This window comes from Sinohyriopsis cumingii, chromosome 9, assembly GCF_028554795.1.
Source record: "Sinohyriopsis cumingii isolate HCF-2022 chromosome 9, ASM2855479v2, whole genome shotgun sequence".
Classification (NCBI taxonomy): Eukaryota; Metazoa; Mollusca; class Bivalvia; order Unionida; family Unionidae; genus Sinohyriopsis; species Sinohyriopsis cumingii.
Window position 1 is genome coordinate 57,022,906 of NC_142969.1, and position 21,677 is coordinate 57,044,582.

Genomic DNA, 21,677 nt, shown 5'->3' on the forward strand with positions numbered 1-21,677 from the left:
AGAAGTAATGAGAAGCAATGCAATTTGTTATTATTACATTGAACTTTAATCAGCCATAGTTCCTATGTTGTTTGCTTCTGCCTCCTTGTCACAGAAGTTATTCAAAAGAAGTACTTTTCTGTCGGAAATAAAGGCTATAAAAGATGGGATGAGGTAGTGTTGGCTCCGTGTGAAAAACTGTTAGTTGTTCAAGGAACTTACCTGAATACCTTAACCACAATTTTACAAGCATCTTTTCCATAGAAGTCATTGGTTTTATTCTTCAATTATTCGCATTTTGTTCCTGCAATATGTCAACACATTAAACAAAAGCAGACAAGAAAACAGTCAAGTTAGAATTTAGGTTGGTCAACAAATGAATATGCTTACTTCGGCTTGGATGATGTTCGGATATTAAACCACCAAATCTGTCAGAAAAAGACAGACAGACCGTTGTTTCAATTAAGATAAGTAAGTTAAATATAGAATGGTTACAGAGTTTTGTTTCCATTAGGGTCGATGCGGGATGTGATAGAATGTTGATCTTTCAGATGAAGTCAGCGCTCTGCTGACATATAATAATAATAATAAAGGTCTTTAAACCAGAATACATACATACATATACATACATACATACATACATACGGGCTTAATCAATTATTTCAAACCCATATTCGTGTGTCTGCTATTTATGGTCAGTATCAATCAGTCTGGTAATATGCAATGACATTATTCAGAAGAAACGGTTAAATGCGTCATAATTAAAATTGTATTCCGTTTGCACATAAATTGCAGGCTTTGAATGATCATTATGGCCAGAGTCCAAACCTAAAAATGCTTGCATTTTAAGAATAAGTAGTTTATGCATATCCCAAGAACAGCGCTAACATTTTATTTAATGTAATTTTTAAAATTTCACAACTTTTAACGTCTACACCGACATTCTAACAAAGACAACCTTGACATGATTTACCTATATCTATAAATAGCTTTGTGAAAATCAGCCCATACTCGTCACCGACCTGTAATGAGGACATATATATGCACACCAGGACATCTGGTTAGAACTTCTAAGCAGTCGGATACAGGGATACATTTGTTTCCGTTAAGGTAAGCAAATTAACAGTTGAGTGGTTGTAATATTGTTGTGGCTGTTGTTTTTGTTGTTGTTGTTGTTGTTGTAAGGTTTAACGCCATTTTTCAGCACAAGATAGGATATACATGGCGGCCAGTATAAATGGTGGCGGAAGAACCCGTAAAACCCCGGAAAGAACCATCAGCGCACGAGAAGCTACTGACAAGCTTTCTCACATACCCACGTTAGCCGAATCGGAGATTTGAACCCACTTTTGTAATTTTTATGTCCATCATAAAATGTTGATCTTTATAATAACGTTACTAAAACTGGCATACCTACTACTACTACTACTACTACTAATAATAATAATAATAATAATAATAATAATATTGTTTGATGAAATATCCTTTGATGAATCTTCGTCATGAACAAAAAATTGTCAATCTTCATGAAGATTGTTACTGTTTTCGTGAGAGAGAAAACATGTTTCGTGAAATGTTTCACAGAACACTGAAGACTGGAAGTTGGAAGTAGTTCTCTTACATAATGTATTTCTGAAGGAGAATGAAATTAGAAAATGTGTGACTTTTATTAAAGGTAAATCACTCACACACATCAATAGACATGACCACCGTTAGCAAGGAAAAAATAAATAAACAGACGTATGGATCAGTCTGTTTGGTTATTTAATATTAAACAAATTCGAAGCTTTAAACTTTGTGAAACTGTTAGAAATACAGATTATTTTCCATAGGCTACCTTCCTAACTTTGGTTCCTGAAACGTAAATTTGTCTTCAAATATTTGCATGGACGAGGAACGGTATTTTCGCGCAATAAAAAGTTACATTCTTCACGACAAAAGATCTTTTTCTCATAAAGGTTATTCAAAAGTAACTATTTTCGTAAAAGGTTTGCATGGACGTGTAAAGACATTTCTATAAAGATAAGACATTTTTTTAAAAAAATATTCCTACAGTTTTCGCTTAAGCATCTAATGATACTTTTTCGCCAAAGAAAAGTGACATTCTCTCAGGATATTTCACTTAGGAAGTAACAGTATTTAAGGGGGAAAATGCATCGACGTATGCAGTGATAGTTTAGTGAAGAAAGTGACATTCTTCAAAAGTATTGCTCTTTCTTCACAAAAAAGTAATATTTCCGTGAAGACTTGTATTCTGTACTTTCACAATAGCGAATAAGAATTCTTAATAAATATTCCTTTTTTCCTGCTTAAAGTTCTTTGCTGACAACGAGTTGTCCTGAATATTTAGAAGTGTGTCATTCGTGTGTGTTGTAGACCTGTAGGTCAGGCTCAGTGGTTATTATATACACAGTGAATGTATATACAATAGGAATGTACACCTTCTTGGCGATTAAATTGCATGTTTCGCATGGTTGCACAATGAATCAAGCTAACGAGTCAACCAATCAAATTTCAGTAATGGGTATCCTTCCCGATCTATTTCAGTACTTCCTGATCGATTTCAGTCAATTGCTTATTATTAGTTTTATTTATCCGTATCGGGCAAAACTAGTTCAGTCCAGAAATCTGAATAGGTAAACATGTTTTGAAATACACGAGGAAACATAGAAAGCTCGCAACTAAAAGTTGTTTGACTGGTTGTATGAAGTAGTGAAGAAATGGATGATTAAGACCACGGTCCACGACTGGGGTCAAAGTATTATAACCCTCTACCTTGCTACACATACCCATAAACGTGCTTCGATTGGCAAGCGCATACAAACATGGAGTAGCTCTATTTTACGAATATGTGGGGATAGGCGGCCTCTCTCTCTCTCTCTCTCACACACACACACACACACACACGTTTACCATATCCATATATGTATCAAGTTGAAGTTTGCTATTTTTCGACAATAGTATCACTATGATTCACATTAAATAACTTATTTGTGGATTAGTGCAATCGCTCCAGCAAGTTTGAATGACAGTCTTTTTGCATGAGTTATAACTCTCTCTCTCTCTCTCTCTCTCTCTCTCTCTCTCTCTGATTGTATGAAGTAAGTATTTTTTAACACTACTCGATGATGCAAAGATCGTTCTAATTTATATCAAATACTCATATTTCAGGATCTAATATAATGACGCAGACAGGTAGGAATGGATACTTATGTGCCGGGGCTCTTCTCATCTGCCTAGAGAAACAGAGATAGCTGCCCGTTCCAAAAGGTTTTATTATAGAGTTACATATCTGTTGTATACATCTTTGAAGCATTCAGTAGGCAGCAGTAAGGTGATAGTTTAGCAGTGATGAGTGGAAATGTAGTACTGCTGCTGTATAACAATTTCTTGCATTGTGCGAGTGGCGGAAACTGTTATGTAGCTGAATAGTAGCAATACTTGTATTCTGAGATCATCTACGCTGTTCTCAAGGTTACAGAACCACGTATTGGATCGTTTATGCGTTCTCAAAGATCCGCGCTTTGTCCGTCTTAAGACTTTAAAAATAGCATGTCCGTATCGTTTATGGACTCCACTTGATCAATTCTTGTTTTTCCTCAATCACAATAAGGGTGAATTTAAATATTTCTATAAATATGGCGTGGAATCACAAGCACTACGATGATGATGATTTTGGACAAGTTGAATCATCGGAGTCCGTCGATGTTGGTAATCGTGTTGTAGGTTATATCAAACAAGAATTCATAAAAAGACCAAGTGCAAGCGTAGATGCATTTGTCTGTCGTGATTCAAAAGGTACAAGGACAGCTGGCCATAAAAGATCAAAGAGTGAAGGTTTTTCAACACATAGCGCAAAAACTAAAATTACCAACCTTATCGATATTTCTTCTTGTTCGAGTTGCCTTGAGGGTTTTGATACGCAAGAAATGGCAAAACATACAGGCACAAATATAGGAAGGCCTCTATCAGTAAGTTTTCCGACAAGATTGAGGAATTCTGTTCAGGAAAGATGCAACGGTGAAGCTCAACAATTCCAAACAAAAATAAGACATTCTTCCCACGAGGAGCCTCTGACCACGGTTTCATTCCCTGCTGACGAGGATCGAACAACAACCTTGAGTTGTAATATAGATGCGCTAGTCCCGAGTAATGATTCTGAAACAACAAGGAAAATTCATAGTTTTAAAGGATCTAACAGCGCATTTTACCAAATGTATCTCCCAAGAACCACAGTCACCTTTCGGAAAAGGGCTAATTTGTTTTATTCTCTTGCTGACTTCAGCAACCTTAATATAAACACAATAGCAAGGAATAGCTTGAACAATACATCTGCAACAATGAAATCTTTCGACCATACACGATCCAAAAGTGCTGAAATTAAAATATCAAATGAAGGTGTCGAGCTGAATAGCTCTAGGAAAAAAGATTATCAAATCCCAAAACCCGAATTTCTTTCCGGACACAGCGTCAATGAGTTTGAAGAAACAAAAACAACGGAAAGCGAAGAACGAGGAGAAAGCGGTATCATATCTAACATCTTGTGCGGAATTAAAACACTGTTCTCACGTACACCATCAAAGACCGAACTATATGGGTCTAAAACGTCCCTGAATTCTGCGGGAGTAACAGATTCATATGACTCCGAATCCCTTGATTGCTTAAGCCTGACGTCAGTAGGTTCGTCAAAGTCCGTTGACGCTGGCAGCTTGGCATCATTTGATTCGAACACGATTTTAGCAGAGGATGATTGCCTGGAGGATAAACAAACAGGCAAGTGAATGACGTATCCATGAACTTTCTTTCTTAATATTTGTCATCAGCTTTCAATTTATTGCGTCATATTAAATTTTGTAAAGTTAAACTTTTCTGTTAAAGTTGATACCAATACAATACAGGGGAGTTGATACGTGTTTGCATGGACGCAGGCTAAATACCATGCTTTGCATAGATTAATGAAGAACATGTAAAATATTTTCCAATGTCGAGGTTTTACCTTTACAAGACGTTACAGTTCATGATTAATCTGTTGATTTACCGGGATCGAGGCAAAACTTTAAACATAATCCTGTTGATTCATATTGAAAAAGCCTATTATTTTCTGCTGATAACGTTGCATGCATTGCTTGCTTCTGTTGGTACAAATCATAGTTTAGTATAATTTACTCTTTCTATCTTCATAATTACAGCTAATTGTTTCTTCAGTATTATCACTGTCGTCAATTTTGTTTGGTTTTATGTTTTCCCATCTAAACATTATCCACCTTTGAATACTTTCATTTGTTCTTTCTGACAACACTGATATATCTAACTTAAATGTATAAACGTCGAGAGTGATTTGTTTATAATTAAAGAGAGGAATATAAGACAAATAAGAGTGGACACTATAATTATCCGTGGTTGATATCAGATCGAATGCACTGCATGGAACGATACATTTATTTCTCAAAATTATACACTTAATCACCAAAATTGGAATTCCTAGTTCGAACCTTCAGTGATAAGAACTTTACTGTGACACTCATTTATACCGAAAGTATAAAAACAAACACAAACACAAACTATCGATTCTGATTGAGGGTAGCATTGACAGGGCTTCACAAATGAGAAATGTATAACTCAGTTACTTTCATGCCCCCTCCCCCCTTAATACATATATTGTGTTTGATGAAGAGTAAAATTCTAAAAGTCCAGAACTGGTCACAACTGTGACACTTCTTCCCGTTTTGTTTGCAAAATGTGAGAGTGCATGCTGGATACTGCGCCTGAAATTCCCACGCTTGGGATATACTGCATAATGCATATTGCAATATCAACCAAAAAGAGCAGAAACAGTATATACGCCGTCCCTGCCATCAGATAATCAGTTGATTTATTTTAGTTACTTTTGGAACAGATTATAGCCAACGAAAACACTTTCCTAGTTGGTCCAGGAAGTGTTTGACGTAGTGAGTAGTGGCGTAGTGATCTTGGCGTGCAATCAATCCGACTATAACTTGCCCAAGGGGGAACAACCGATGCTATTTAGTGTATAAAATATGTTTACATTTGACAATTTGAAGAAAGAACAGTAGTCAATGGAAAGAGTACGACAGGGACGTTTTCTATCTTTTTGAAATACTACCTTTTTGTAAACAACTGCTATGAAGAGCACGTTTATTAGGCGTGTAATTCGTGCATTTATTTGCTTTTCTATATTTCAGAGCTTGAATGGCGTTTGCTTGAAAGAGACAAAAAATCAGGTATATATATATATATATATATATATATATATATATATATATATATATATATATATAGGGACAATTAAAGGAACAGTTTCTTTTTTCTTAAGGGGTGGGAAGGGGGGGGGGGCTGGAGTCAAAAGACCTCTGCCCGACCTGTTACATGAATGGCTAGTTTTAATTTTTAGCCAGTGTAAAGTTTACTTTTCTGAAGGAAAGAATCTTTCCAAATGGTTAAATTAAGTCTCAAAAACTCAAACTTGAATATTGTGTATTTTCCAAAACTGGTGTCACATACACAATGGCCTAGCTTTGTGGCTTGAAAACCTTGTCCTACAAAAAATGTTTTGTTTACATTTTAATACTTGATACTTCAGTCGTTCCATTTCATTCATTAATTTCAATATGTGGACATTCGTCTGATTTCGAGAAAGTTTTTTTTAGCTTTCCTCAGACATTCACAGGTACTACATAGTCTTCCTCTTTACAAATTATTTCAATTTTATTTAATAATAATTATTTGTTTTTGTTTTTAAAAAAATTAAACAAATATGTTAAAATTATTTCAGATCAATACATTTAATGGTGAAGTAAAAGTACTTGCTCCTTTTTTAATGATAGTTTTCACAATGAAGAAAAACATCCCAAGTCATCAAATTCATCGAGTATGTCTTTATTTTGTGAAGGAATGCGTAAATAGTAGTACACAACGTAATCTCGCCACCACTAGAAACAACAACAACAAGCACCGCATAGAAACCATTTTGATTCTAGTGCATATTATCAATCAGAACATAACAGTACATCTCTTGTTTTCGTCTCTTTTTGAAATAAAGATTTAAATTTAGAACAACTTTCTTTCAGAAATTATTGACAACGTGAAAAAAATTGTTGAGTAATGTTCTGAACAATATCAGCTTTAAGTCGTATGTTATAGCTAAAATCAACCTGAAAAAGACACGATAACCCGTTTCAGTATTTGTTCAATGAACTTTTTTTCCAGAAAATTTTCATCGTATTGTTCTACGACGATGTTTCCCCATGCTGCTACGAGATTTAGATGTTGCAGGCATCACCGACTACATTTATCAGAGAGAATTATTGGATGATGTTACATTCAGAGATATGAAGGTAATGCAATCTGATTAAATTCAGATCTCCACTGTCATTCATGAAGATCTGACAGCGACCACTTAGGGGTCATGTTCTGGTAACCTATGTTATTACCATAATGGCTAATTTTATCAGCCAATCAGATTAAGTCTTGTATTTTCGCGATTGGAGACTGAGCAGTATGGATGAAGAGCATCAGTGTGTACGGAACGATTTGATTAACTTTCAGATTTTGAAAGCTGCCTTTCCAGTGGCTAATTCAAGGGTCACCAGAACATGACCCCTAGATCTTCACTTAGGACAGCGGAGAACTGATTTTAATCAGATAGGAAGGTAACGGAACGTTTCATGCAATGTTTCGCTAAAAGGCTTGCCTTGATTAAACCGAAAAACTGTTTCTCATATTAAAAATTTTACTAGGCTCATGTTTCTAATTCGCTCAGAAATATCCAAATACCTCCAAGTTAATGTATCATGGTGCTGTCGCCTTGTCACTTATCCAATCCAATATAACTTTACTTTTCTCCCAGTTTCATTAATTAAAAATTAAATTTAACAATATACACAGATTTGGGTTGTTGACAGAATAACAACATTTATATTCCAGTAGGTATCGCCTTAAACGGAATAGCATCATACTTGAAAACACACACACACACACACACGCACGCACACACACACACACACACACACACACACACATATATATATATATATATATATATATATATATATATATATATATATATATATATATATATATATATATATATATATATATCACAAACACGTTGGCATCTTAAAACTAGTCTATTTAATAAAAGCACAAGCAATAACTCCACAAAAGTCTAGAGGGGGTGAAGGTTAACTGAACTTGAATCAGTTACATATTCATACTTTATTCCGTACACATCTAACAAATCTTGATTTATGTGTTGATGAAGCCTTTAACATAAGTCAGAGTAGAAATGAATAATGTAAGACAATGCCGGTTGATAGGGAGCGAAGAAGAAGAGAGGATCTCATATTATTAAAAGTTAATTATATCAACATAATTGTACAAGAGGAAACTTTAAATTCCTGCCTTTACTAATAATTACCATTTAAGAAGAAGAAAAAAACAACTTTATCATATGCACTCCACAGCTGGGCCTTTGCCTCTCCCCTGCCCCCCCCCCCCTCCGCAGACCGAATGGTGTAAGGCGCTTGCTTTTACAGATCCCTAACATCTCACTTTTGCCTGCATGGGTTCGATTCTAGGCTTGGCCAATGTGGGTATGTGAGAAAGCTTGCCAGTATTTTCCCTTGGGTCGGTGGTTTTTCCCTTGGTTTTCCAAGATTCTTCACCAAACATAGTATCCGCCATATATAACCTATCATATATAAATGTCACAATCAGATCGCACTCAATTGCCTTTTGGGCACCAATGATGTCACTTGTTCTATGTGCCAGAATCAAAAGAAATCTCTCGATTTAGCTGTGAATTGAGTACTGTGTAAAATATATATGTTATCGTTTCTCTCGTTCAATAAATCACAACAGATAAAGAGCTACTATAATTTAGGTTGTGTATACTCTGAACATGACCTTTGACATTCTCAGCAAAGTGGATATCCTCCAAGATCATTTCACTAAATCACGGTCTGAAAGACAATCAGTTCTTCTATTGACTTGTTATGGTTTTTTATTTTTCTCCATAATAAAACATTATTTTATAATTTTTGATGACACTACTCTCCAAGACGTGTACACATTCGAAGTCATCCAAATGTGAACGCAAACTATGTCCCCTCCTTCTCTGCCGACTGCATGCTTCAAAAGCTGGTCATGAATTTGTTGCTTGTGCAATTTCAGGATCTGCAGAGGACTTCACATAAAATCAGACTGCTCATTGAATCAATTGCCCAAGGGAACCAATCCATTTACGAGCAATTTAAAAAGTGTCTGGTATTGTCAGAGCAGTCTTACTTAAAAGACATTTTGGAGGACGAAGAGGCAAAGCTTTTAAGGGAAAATGAAATAGGACAACAATCGGAGTTTTCATGTAAGTATTATGCGTCTAATACTGCTTTATTCTGGCCCTATCGGTACCTACTCCTGGTCTGACTGTACAGTGCCTGTGTATAAGTTGATAAAATAATGTCCGTCTTTGGTCATACATATTAGTATAACACGAATTTTAAAAGTATTATTGGATTTCGCTATAGAAATCTTTTGGAATGAATCTTACGACACATATACTATCCCCACCCCAATGTAAACAACGTAACCTAAATCCCAATCTTAATTGAAAGCAATTAAGCCTAGTTTCAATATTTTTTTATATTTACACAAAATATATGTGAATTTGTTTTTAGGATTTTATGTGAGTGTCAGACACTAAGACATTCATATAAAACAGTTAATTTAGAACCAAATTCAGTATCCTCAAAATATTATTATTATTATTATTATTATTATTATTATTATTACTATTATTATTATTATTATTATTATTACTGTCTAAATTGTTTAAAGATCTTGTTTTCCATTTGCGAAAATCTTCCCATCAACATATGTATTTATTGTAAATATCTTTGCTACTCCAAAATAGGGTAATTGCGAATTATTTATATCGAGGATAATGCTTTGTTTTGTTTACTAAATGTATATGGCAACAAAATCAGTAAGCAGATAAAATTGGATAAATTGGATTTTGATAACTTAGATAATGAAGATTTCTTCTTTTGATAGGGTTTCCACCAAACAGAAGAGCCATAATTAGTAAGTACTATGGAAATTGCACATTGTGGTGTGTGTGTGTGTGTGTGTGTGTGTATATATATATATATATATATATATATATATATATATATATAATCTTCACCATTGCCAATAATAGCCTAAATGAATAATTACGTAGCATGTAATAAAAATTCAAGGCTTATGAAAAGAATCTGCATTTTCTTGTGTAATAGAAAACAAATATAAAACTTTACTTTCGTCAAATTTAGTCTTGAGTAAAGTATTTTCAGCGAATGATGATGAAAATATAAAATCTTTGTACAAATTTATTCAGTGTCATCTTGTGGTATGTGCAGTTTAACTGAACAGCTAACAGCATTTTTATTTTTATTTCAGGCTTGCGTGAAAACAAGGTTACTGCAAGCATTCAAGGTATTAATCCAGATTTTTGAGATTGAAAAAAGTTATGTAAAGCAAAGTTTGGTTGTGAATTTCGTTTGACGCCTTTCCAAGTAAATAATTTCTGAGAAAAGAATCAAAAGAAATTTTACAAACAAAACCGACATTTCAGTAAGATTCCTTTAAAGGAGACTAGAAATCAAAATTTTCCTTCTACGTATGTAATTCTCTACAGATTTTAATTCGACTGTCATGTTTATAAATTAAATATCGTAAGCGGGTAGTGATTTTATTGCATGGAAGATACCACGATTCCGTAAATTGCCGAGTTTTTCCGAGTTTTAATGAGACGACAGATCACGTGGTACCGTGACGCCATACTAGCCAGTCCTCGAATACAAACATAAACATTGGCAAGCGAGGCAGACGGAAGGAGACCATTTTGGGTTGCACATTCAAAACTTGAATCTGCAGTCTGATATAATAGTTTATGTACTGTACTGGTCAGTGCTAAAAGATTTTTTTTAGGCACAGGCCCCGGGCTGGTGACTTAAATAAACTGAAGCCCTGACTGAAATTCCACAAGCCCGGACAGTTCATACCTGTCAACTCTCAAGCCGGGAGAAAAACCTCCCGATTTTGGGGGTATTTCCTCATCTACATCCCGATCTCGTAATATCTCTAAATTTTTCGCAGCTAAGTCCCGATTATTACATTATGTCTGTCAATTTTCATTTGTCAGAAGAAAAAAACCCAACCCCAAACCATATATAAATAGATATAACGTATGCAATCCACAGTCTAAACTGCCACACTGCAGACACCGAAGTGATAAAACTGAAAAATTGTTAAAACTACGTTAAAATTCAAATCACATGCACACACGTCTGAATCCGGCACTGGACGAAATAATTAATATCACACAACAGTTTTTTTTTTTTTCTTCAGTAAATAGAACCTGAAAATTAAACATTATTCAAGTAAATTTCAGATGTTTTTACACAACTACAACAGTACTATAGTATAAAAAAATTAAAAGAATAAAATTGTCACCAATTAGCCTAAATGAATGATCACTGTGAAATTTTCTCTGCAAACAAAATCGCATCTCCATTTCCGCCAAAGAAACTCGGCCAGTTAACACCTGACATTCCTCTACCGTATATGTAAAGTTTAATTACCATGATTAAATTACAAGGAATAAAACAAAATATACCATGCAGTATATGTGGCCTTTAGGAACTAATTCTAAATAAATATTTTGTTCAGCCAACAGTGTGATACATGCATTAAGACTTAAACCTGAAGTCCATGGCATTGTAAGTAACAACAAAATAGGCATCGTTTATTTTGGCAATCAATTGCTGGTGCTTACACATACACACACTGTCGAACATGGTTTCTTTGAAGTATGTCCGAAGGGCAGTCCTTTTCACAAGATCAATGCAAGGATAAGGAGTATGTTCATTAGTCCCACCGGCTTTATTGTTTGCGTGCTTAAATCAAAACTTTAGCTATTTTGCAATTTAGCCAGAGCTGACCAGAATATGCAAAATGGGCTTGTCCTGGGGGAATAATAAGGCATATCACATGGAGAAAAGGTACGTCCCATGGGCGCTTGCACATTGGGGCAAGGGGTTGGGGGTTGGGTCAATAGTCCCCCCCCCCCAGTTTATATTGTCAGCCATTTAATGTGAAACTTTGACCTCTTTTCTTTTAATCGCTGCTATTTAAACTGCCCAAGGAATAGTTTTATATCAGTTCCAATCATTGCAGATTACCGTTTATACATACTACATGTATACAATGATTCTTTTTTTAAATTTGTAATTTTTATAAGATTACTGAAAATTGTGTTTTCTCGAAACACGACAGGTTTAGAATATTATTTTTGACAAAGCCTCCATTTAATTAAAATCAAATCTAAATTTCACCTTGGACAGTAGCGATTTGATTTAGATTGTGCCGTGTTAAGGCATGTATGTCAACATCTTGAAAATACATTTACTAATTTCACCAGCGCGATCCAAGTTTCCTCAGGCAAACAATTTTTGTTTCGACAAGCCTGACGGGCACCTCACTTTGAATACAGGATGGGCCGGAACTAAAACCAGAGGGGCCCAGGGTGTCGGGCTATCAGATTTATTTTTAGCACTGCTGGTGTAGATAAAAGATCTGTGAATTGCTTATTGCATTTTGTGGTCACTTACTCGGCCTTCTGCCTATTTTCGTAACTCGCACGTTTAACACTTTTCCCAGGATTTAAAATATTCAACATTATGTCTGGAACAGCGCCGACTTTTAGTCTAGGCCTAGCATTTGCGTATCCTTGAGCTGCCATTTTTTCAGAATCCCTCTCGTTACAGTCCTTTGAGAAATGTAACGAGCAGATAGTGCTGTATGGTGTTGCTTTGAAATCAACTCGTTTGTAATAATGTATCCATTATTTCATTATGCCTTTATCTTTCGGAAAAGAAAAAAAAATGTTGTCCACAGGCTTTTCTTAATGTTCTATTACACCCATAAGCAACGCAAAACGGTATTGTCTTTTACTCTGCCAACTCCCACTTGGGCTGCTGGAGTCGCTACTATGACGTCACATCCCGAAAGTAACCGAATAGGCGCGGAAATTTTGCATACGAGGTCACGGAAATTCAGCTCCTAGAAGATAGGCCAATATTTCAATATCGGCATTACGGTCGCAGATGATACTTCAGAATAAGGTTTTCTGCTATAGTACTTTTATTATTATTCTATATTTCCATTGGTTTCTGGTCTCCTTTAAAGATGCGGAGAACAAATGTGAAGGTGTTGCTTATAAGCCTCTTAGTACCCTCATCTAATAGACAAGAATTGATAACACTCGCTTTGCAACTCTACTGTCTCTGGTTTGATCACTGTCTTCGGCAGATGGAACACCATCCTGTGAGGGTGTTTTTTTTCACTAGTTCTCCGTCTTCCTTTCTTCACAAAAAACACACAACGCAAACATCTGAATTGCCTAGTGTTCAATATTAGTTGTAAGAATTTGTTGTAAAGTTGACCTAAAATAAAAATTCAAGACAAAACTTAGATTTAAAATCAACAGTTATTTCTACTTACAGCGTACACAATGACAATCCTGGAGAGTTCAGAGAGAAAGAGAAGGTTCGTTCAAACCAGGGGATACAAAGGGGCAGAAAGGGTATTGTTCAACGAAACTGGCTTACCATATGTGCTCATTGTTGGAGAAAAGGGAGATGGTAGAAAGTCCATTGCGTACGAACTGATGGCGTTGGCGGTTCGCTACGACCAAACTACCGTACCACTTATATTTGATAAAATGGAACAATGGAATACCTGCATCGATGTAAAGACCGATATGGACATTCAGGAATTGGATGTTACCAGAAGAAACCAAACATATGGATCAAATATGATCATCTATCTCAGAGATGATTTTGGAAAACATTTTTTGGTGGACGATATCCTCCACAGTAAAGACTTGTTGATCCAGGTTAGAGAATGCGCTGAACAAGGACACTTCATAATCATGTCCTTGACAAAGGCATTGTTCCTTCAGCTACAGTATGAGAAAGAAAATGGATTCAAGTCAGATGACCTGCAGTTTATCTTGAACGAAAACCACATCATCGACTTGTCACATTCGCAATATACATTGAATGACGATAACAAATTAAACATACTCCGACAACACCTGGCGGAGACTTTGACAGAAGGTGGACAGGAACTAATGTTGTCAGAATATGATTATGCTGAAATTCTTATTGCAGCACCGTCGATGGGATTCCCGAAACTCGTAGAAGGGTTTACCGCGTCCAGGAACAATATTGAGAAGAAATCATCTTACTTCAGTGAACCCAAAACCTGGCAAGTTCGAGAGTTGGGGCGAATGAGGCAATCATCTTGGCCTACTGATATGAAGAGATATTTCACCCTCCTAGCTGTGCTTGTTCATCCGGAATGTTTGCATAAAGCGAAGATAGTGGGTAATTTCCTATCGATTCTTGAAACTAATGAAGATATAAATACATTGAAAAATGACAAGTGTGAGTTTCTTTTGAACTTTGCACAAAAACGTGGCTTCATGGACAAAATGGTTCCATTTATCACAGACGGTGTTCGTTTGCTACGTGACTCATATATAAATGAGATAAATGGAACGTTGTCTTTCTTGGGTAAGTCATTGGAATGTGCTATGGCAATATCGGCGTTACCTGAAAACCCACTGGAACTAATAAAAATTTTAGACCGTGGATGTCTATGCGCAGTTCTTCGACCAGCATTCACCAAAGACATACCTTGTTTTCCACTGAAAACGTCAGACAAAGACATGTGTAGTGCCGTATTTAGTAGAATAACTAATATCTTTCTCTCCGGGTGTCTTCAGATCATATCTAGCTTTCGTTTCCTTGAAGATCCAGATATTTTTGAGGGATACTTGCGCTATCTTTTAGATAAGGGACTACTTTCCAAAGTTCTCGAGGCTGAAGACCAAGAAAGTGGAAATTCACTTATTGTATATGGATTAGATATTATCTTTATGAATCCGTGTACGGATGGAAGTTTAAACGTCACTGAAAAGATCATACGGACAATAACATGGCAGCAGCTTTCACAGAAGTCTTTTTTGAAAGTCTTTAAATACAATGATAGAGCAAAAGAAGAATGGCTGAGAAAACAAATGATGATGGCCCTGACAGAGAGCCTTCATAAAGAAAACAAAAAAACATATTGCGAGATTTTAGAAAGATATAAAGCCCTCTCTTTGTCCATTTGCAAAGAGCATTTTGAAACTGCGATTGAATCAGAACTTTATGAAATTGCTCTGGTTCTTTTGAAATACACAGAACATGGAAATACTTTTCCCACAGAATTTAAATCCGAGAAACTTCACAGATGTCTTCAACTTCTTCTTACGACCGAAAATAGAGGTTTCTTAGACATCGCACGGGCCCTGGTTGAATGTGGAGCAGACCTAAATTTTGATCCCGAAAATAGCTATATTTTCCACCAAGTTGTTCGTGACCAAAAAAAAGACCTAATGAAAGATTTTGTTAATCTTGGACTAAGTCCGAACATACTTGATGAAGACGGAAAAACGGCACTGTCAAATGCCATCCGAAAAGGTGACCTTGACCTTGTTCAGTTGCTTCTGGACCTTGGAGCAGACCTAACTGTTTCGGATTCGGATGGAATGCGTCCCATTCATGTTGCCGTTTCCGTAGGAAATATGGATATTCTCAAGCAGTTTCTTTTTATAGATGAAAACATGGTTAATTTTACTGACGACAAACTCCGAAGCCCTTTGCATTACTCCCGCAATGCAGAAATTGATGATATTTTGACGCAGTTTAGTAAAAACATATGTACATGTGAGAAACGCAAATGATACGACTCGAACTTATTTATTCATAACTATTTCAATGCAAGTAAGCAGAGACGTGAAAAAGGTTCACTCCAATATGCCAAAAGGTCTTCACCTTGTTCATGACAAAGAGAGTTCACACAGTCTATGTTCATCTTAACCTTGCAGCTCATTCTTTCTCAAAAACACTAGTAGGTTAACTTATAGAGTGCGAAAGGTAAAGTAACATGATAGAAACCTATTAGACATGATTTCTACTGAGTAAAGTAACATGATAGAAACCTATTAGACATGATTTCTTCTGAGTAAAGTAACATGATAGAAACCTATTAGACATGATTTCTACTGAGTAAAGTAACATGATAGAAACCTATTAGACATGATTTCTTCTGAGTAAAGTATCATGAAAGGCAGCAAAACATGTTGAAATACTTCTTTGAAATCAACATTGTATATAAAAAAACAATCATGAAGTTTACAAGACACGTGCACTAGAGACAGCACATAGGATCTCACCAATATAAAACTAAATTTGTTAACTTTATCCTAAACAGAAATACATGGGCTCCTCAGTAGAACACGTCTGTGATATGTGCACAAGAATTCCATTTTACTGGTTGGGTTGTATTTATGGAGGTAATATATCTCAGTATTATGCGACCTCTCCTGAATTGCGGTATACATTTTAAGGCTCGCTGTATCGTGTTGTAGTGAGAGACCTGTTGTATATTACATATAAATGGAATAACTGTCTAATAAAGATACTGTATACAAATGAAATGAACATCATAACAATATTTTGTATGCAAATGAACATCTTGGACGGAACAGGATAAGCATGATTTATGCTCAGGTGCTAATTTTCGATTCAGACAATATCGCCATCTATAACGATGTTCTAAAGAAACATTTAGCTGAAAGAATGCAGTGTGTGCATGCGTGTAGCTGATTGGCACTAAGAAATTAGGCCTAGTTGAGAATTTCTTATTTGCTCTTGTAACCAGGATGTGGGACATCACGTTTACTCATCTACATCAAATTTCGAGTGAACAACGCTACTTGTTATGCCAGATTATTATGCGATGGTAGATCTACGTGTGCAGTGCTCAAACTTAAGTGTGCGTTATAGTTAAGTAAACAGGAAAGGAGATCTTGATTAAATTTCTACTGGAATTTGGTGCCAAAAGTCCTAGAATCCCCGATAAAATGTATACCAGACATATCGTCCCTTTTTTAAATGCAGACCTTCTCGAGAAATCTCTGTTTAAAAGTAGCATGGTATGAAAATATTTCTTTAGATTAATTTTGACTCGACTTTCTTTGATCAAATTTTTTTTAGTTTATCAATGCCATCAATTTTTGGAATTCTTCCATGATTATACCCGTCCATATAACATTGTATTTGACAATGGCCCCTCACTATAAAGCCGTTTCACCAGAGTCATACATGTATACTGTAAGGTCACCTTATTGTGGTTACATTATATTGAAATATCCGATTAAAATTAAGTGGTTCAAATTTGAACACTGTCCTTACATAATCGACACAAGGGGAGCGCACAACTAGAATGGACTCATAAATGAGCAATTATCCACTGACAGTTCTTGTTTGAACAAATACTTTTCATGTAAATACACCTATAATGGCTTCTCTCTGGTAAGTAGTCACATGTTCGATGTTAAACTTACAAAGTATCCTTTTGGATTCAACTGCCTGCACCATTTTAGGCCCGTGTACAATACACCCCATTTAAATGCTATTGGATAGTTGGCATTACATACTATGGGGTAGGGGACTAATGAAATCCAATATATGTCGCTAGAACAAAGCACTAAAATATCTGCCTTGGCTAGCGAAGATAATTGCCCACAGCAAGAAATAGATTTCAGCTAGTGTGACTTGTTCAACGGAGAGGCTATATTAAAGAAGGACAGCTACCGACATTGATATTGTTATAATATTTTAAACATATGCCATAGTGTTACAGTAGAAATTATTTTGTTAAGAACAAATGTCTTGATGAATGCATTATATGTGTCAATGTTGCATGTACACTATGTACATGAATGTTACTAACACGTTATTGGACAGTGTAGGTGGTTTTTCATTTTTCTTTTCATTCATAGGAAGATAAAAGTTGCTAAGCATGTGTTCTTGATACGTTCACTATGTTACTTTATGACATGTATCCAAAATATTAAATGTCAGTTCACCCGTATGTCAACCCAGGCACTGCATATATGCATCTACCACTGTAAAGTATTCACTGCTAGAATTGTGCACTGTCCAGTTATCATTTTTGACCATTCCCTTTCCTATTAAGTCAACTTTATTCGGTGGTTCTAAACAGTAAATTATATCAGAAGTTCACCGTCTCTACTGCCAGCCATCATATTAATCCCCTGGTTCCGATTCAGTTTTCAATGAGTCACATACTGTCTTATCCGTAGTCACTTTGCAGTAATTGCCAACAGTATCCACAACCAAACAGTAATTAATCATTTTTTTAAACAAAAATATGTGTTTGTTGTGCCTACATTTTTGTTTATTGCATGCATATTTAAATATAGTTTATGTATGCATATGTAACTGTAGTTTATGTATGCATATGCAAATATAGTTTATGTATGCATATGCAAGTATAGTTTATGTATGCATATTGAAGTATAGTTTATGTATGCATATTGAAGTACAGTTTATGTATGCATATGCAACTGTAGTTTATATATGTATATGAAAGTATAGTTTATGTATGCATATGCAAGTATAGTTTATGTAAGCATATGTAAATGTCGTTTATGTATGTATATTAAAGTATAGTTTATGTATGTATATGCAAGTATAGTTTAAGTATGCATGTAAATGTAGTTTATGTATGCATATGCAAGTATAGTTTATGTATGGATATGCAAGCATAGTTTATGTATAGATATGAAAATATAGTTTATGTATGCATATATAAGTATAGTTTATGTATGCACTTATAAGTATAGTTTATGTATGCATATATAAGTATAGTTTATGTATGCATATGCAAGTATAGTTTATGTATGCATATATAAGTATAGTTTATGTATGCATATGCAAGTATAGTTTATGTATGCATATATAAGTATAGTTTATGTATGCATATATAAGTATAGTTTATGTATGCATATGCAAGTATAGTTTATGTATGCATATATAAGTATAGTTTATGAATGCATATGCAAGTATAGTTTAAGTATGCATATGCAAGCATAGTTTATGTATGGATATGCAAGTATAGTTTATGTATGCATATATAAGTATTTTTTATGTATGCATATTGAAGTATAGTGTATGTATGCATATGTAGTTGTAGTTTATGCATGCATATGCAAGTATAGTTTATGTGTATTTAGTTGTTGAGTGTAGTGTTGTGTATGTTGTTATTATTCAAGCTGTGGATGATGTAGTGTTGTTGCTTGTTGCTACGTATGGGGGTGGTGCTGTTGTTGTTATGTTGTCTACCACCTGTGTGATGGTGTCTGCCACCATCTGGTTTGTGTGTTGTTTGGTAGGACCCTCTTTGTTGTTTTCTGGTGTCTGTTTTGTGGTGTTGTCTTGAGGCTCTTTTTGCATTTACCCTTGTGACCCTGGGTGAGCATGGTTGTTGGGTTGTTAGTTTTCGTTTCATTATTTCTTTTGCTGTTGGGGAGGTGAAATAAGTTCCCACTAGTGTTTCTTTTTTTTGGGGGGGGGGGTATTTCTGTTTTGTAATTGCATCCGTTTTGTGATTGTTTTGTACTTGGTTGGTTATTTCCATTTTTGTTTCAGTTTGTTATGTTTTGTCCTTTCTTTCCTGTTTTTGTTTAGGAGAGCAATGTTGTTCCTGGTTCCTTATGACATATGTACCTGTTTTATTGCTTGTTTTATAGTAATAGATGTTGAGTTAAATTTTGTCAAATAATTATAATTAATGTTAATAGAAAGCATTAGTTGTTATAATTGTTAGACGGATTAGTTATTACTCTATGTTGTAAAATATGTCTTATAATATTGGTGAAAAAAATTTATGTTATGTCACTGTCTTTTGTTATGATCATACTTTTGGTGAAAAATCTTATGACAACACTGGCTTGTTGTTTTTGTTTATAACGATTTCCCCCAGGTTTTGCTGGTATATTTTCCCCAGCACCTGCTTGAGATCTGTTCTATAGATCTTGTTAACCATGAGAAGTGTTTTTTTTTTAAAACTCCAAATTCACCTTTCAACGATGACGGCTCCCAGGTCTATCTCCACACACGCAACGTCGGCTCCTATCATCGTCCCAGTTGATGTGTTTGGTTGGGAGTGCAGAGGCAGCTTGATTGGATTCAGTACCCAATCTTCGGTTTGAGGATAGTGAAGACTTGTTCTTGTCTCCTTCTTCTATTCCTATCTCGTGGATGTTGTGGTCTATGCGGTTCCCATTCTCTTCGCTGCCTCTCCAATTCTTCGTACCTATTTTATATGTAAGGGACTACAGGTCTTAGTGGTCGTGGTAATGGCTGTGGTGCTTATCGCTGGGTCGGTGTCCTCGCCATGGGCTTGACTTCGCTGGTGTGTCTCAAGAAGAAGTGAGGCAGGATCCTTTCTTTATTTTCCTTCTCATCTTCTTTCTTTTTCCTTTCCACATCTTCCTCAATTCTGGCACTTTGCCTTCATGGCCAGCTCATCCAGCAGGTCCCAGGCATGCTCCAGGTATGAATGAATGAATGAATGAATGAATAAAATAAAGTCGCTTGCGCAAACCAAGTGCTTTTGCGACTTGTTAATTCCTGATTGCCAGGATATTTAATTAATCGGGATTGTAGGAATAGAGCCACTACAAGTCTCGCATTTATGTGCGATGGTCGCACTATTTAATTAATGTCTGGAATTGGCAAAGTAGGAAAGGTATCCAGGAAAAAGTGCACAAACCCAAACAATAATTAAAGTCCGCCACTTAATAAGAGCGTTTGTTTTTCAATTAGTTTTACCAGGTTATTAATGAGTGTATCACCAAGTTAGAAAATCAGCCAAATGATTCAGCTACCAATCCTAATCGGGTTTACATACCTGATTCTGCCGCGTAAAGTGCGAGCCGAGTTTTATCAATGTTCAATCCGTTTAGTTTTCAACACGTTAGAAAATCAACTAGGGATTCAACTGCCAAACAGATTCGGTTTTACAGCCATGGTTCTCCCGCGCAAAGTTACGAGCCGAGTTTTTGAATTTTCAATCCGATTTCGTTTCCAGCAAGTTAGAAAATCAACCGGGCATTCGACTGCCAGTCAAATTAGGGTTTACAAACCTGACTCTCCCGCATAAAGGTGCGAGTCGAGTTTTTCTATTTTCAATCCGTTTTACCTAGTGAAGTTGTAAAAAATTACCAAGGGATTGAAATACATAGGAATCAACTGCAAATCAGATTTGAGTTAACAAAAAGAATCAACATTTCTAATTTTAGTACGTCTCTTGTACAGCCGAGCACAGCACTCTTGATGCTCTGAAACACCTTGTGTTTATTTCAGATTTAAGTCCAGCTGTGCTAGTGGACGACAAATAAATAAAATAAAAAATGTGTAAGCCACCTCTGTAATTGCGTCAAATTGTTCGAGTTTTTAATTTTCCTACATCTTAACCGTTCTAAAGAAATCTAGTACGTAGTGTGCATTGTATTGTCCTTAACTGTTATATTACTAATTATTATGCCTTAGCGACTTAAAAGAATATTTTTAGTCATTGTTAGGTATCTTGAGTTGTTAATTTAGTAGCGGTGGTATAAACGATCAAATTAGTTTGGTGGTTTTATCGAATCGTGATTCCGAGCCAAAATGGAATCACGTAGTAAAGAGGCAATAAAATCCCTTAAAAGGGCTGTT

At 35.6% G+C, this 21,677-nt stretch overlaps 2 protein-coding genes across 2 annotated transcripts in view; both read left to right on the top strand.

The window, feature by feature from the left end:
- The first annotated feature begins 974 nt into the window (after positions 1-974).
- On the top strand, positions 975-19,907 carry LOC149791873 (uncharacterized). Its single transcript, XM_089970375.1, has 8 exons — positions 975-1,089; positions 3,151-4,752; positions 6,183-6,221; positions 7,207-7,334; positions 9,172-9,361; positions 10,051-10,080; positions 10,438-10,473; positions 13,545-19,907. Exons 2-8 carry the CDS (start codon positions 3,618-3,620, stop codon positions 15,830-15,832), a joined length of 3,846 nt encoding a protein of 1,281 aa, XP_089826501.1. The 5' UTR covers positions 975-1,089; positions 3,151-3,617; the 3' UTR covers positions 15,833-19,907.
- Positions 10,916-21,677, top strand: part of LOC149791874 (serine/threonine-protein kinase DCLK3-like) — a 427,773-nt gene continuing 417,011 nt past the window's right edge. Inside the window, exon 1 of the mRNA XM_089970381.1 lies at positions 10,916-10,943. Coding sequence (XP_089826507.1) covers positions 10,931-10,943 — 13 coding nt within the window. The 5' untranslated portion in view covers positions 10,916-10,930. The remainder of the gene's footprint in view (positions 10,944-21,677) is intronic.

What these genes read in the sequence shown, in the direction of transcription:
- LOC149791873 (XM_089970375.1), top strand. Translation starts at nt 3,618, where the DNA reads ATGGCGTGGAATCACAAGCACTACGATGATGATGATTTTGGACAAGTT. An exon ending in CCTGGAGGATAAACAAACAG is followed by an intron (nt 4,753 to 6,182) that starts GCAAGTGAATGA and finishes TCTATATTTCAG; the next exon opens with AGCTTGAATGGCGTTTGCTT. An exon ending in ACAACAATCGGAGTTTTCAT is followed by an intron (nt 9,362 to 10,050) that starts GTAAGTATTATG and finishes TTCTTTTGATAG; the next exon opens with GGTTTCCACCAAACAGAAGA.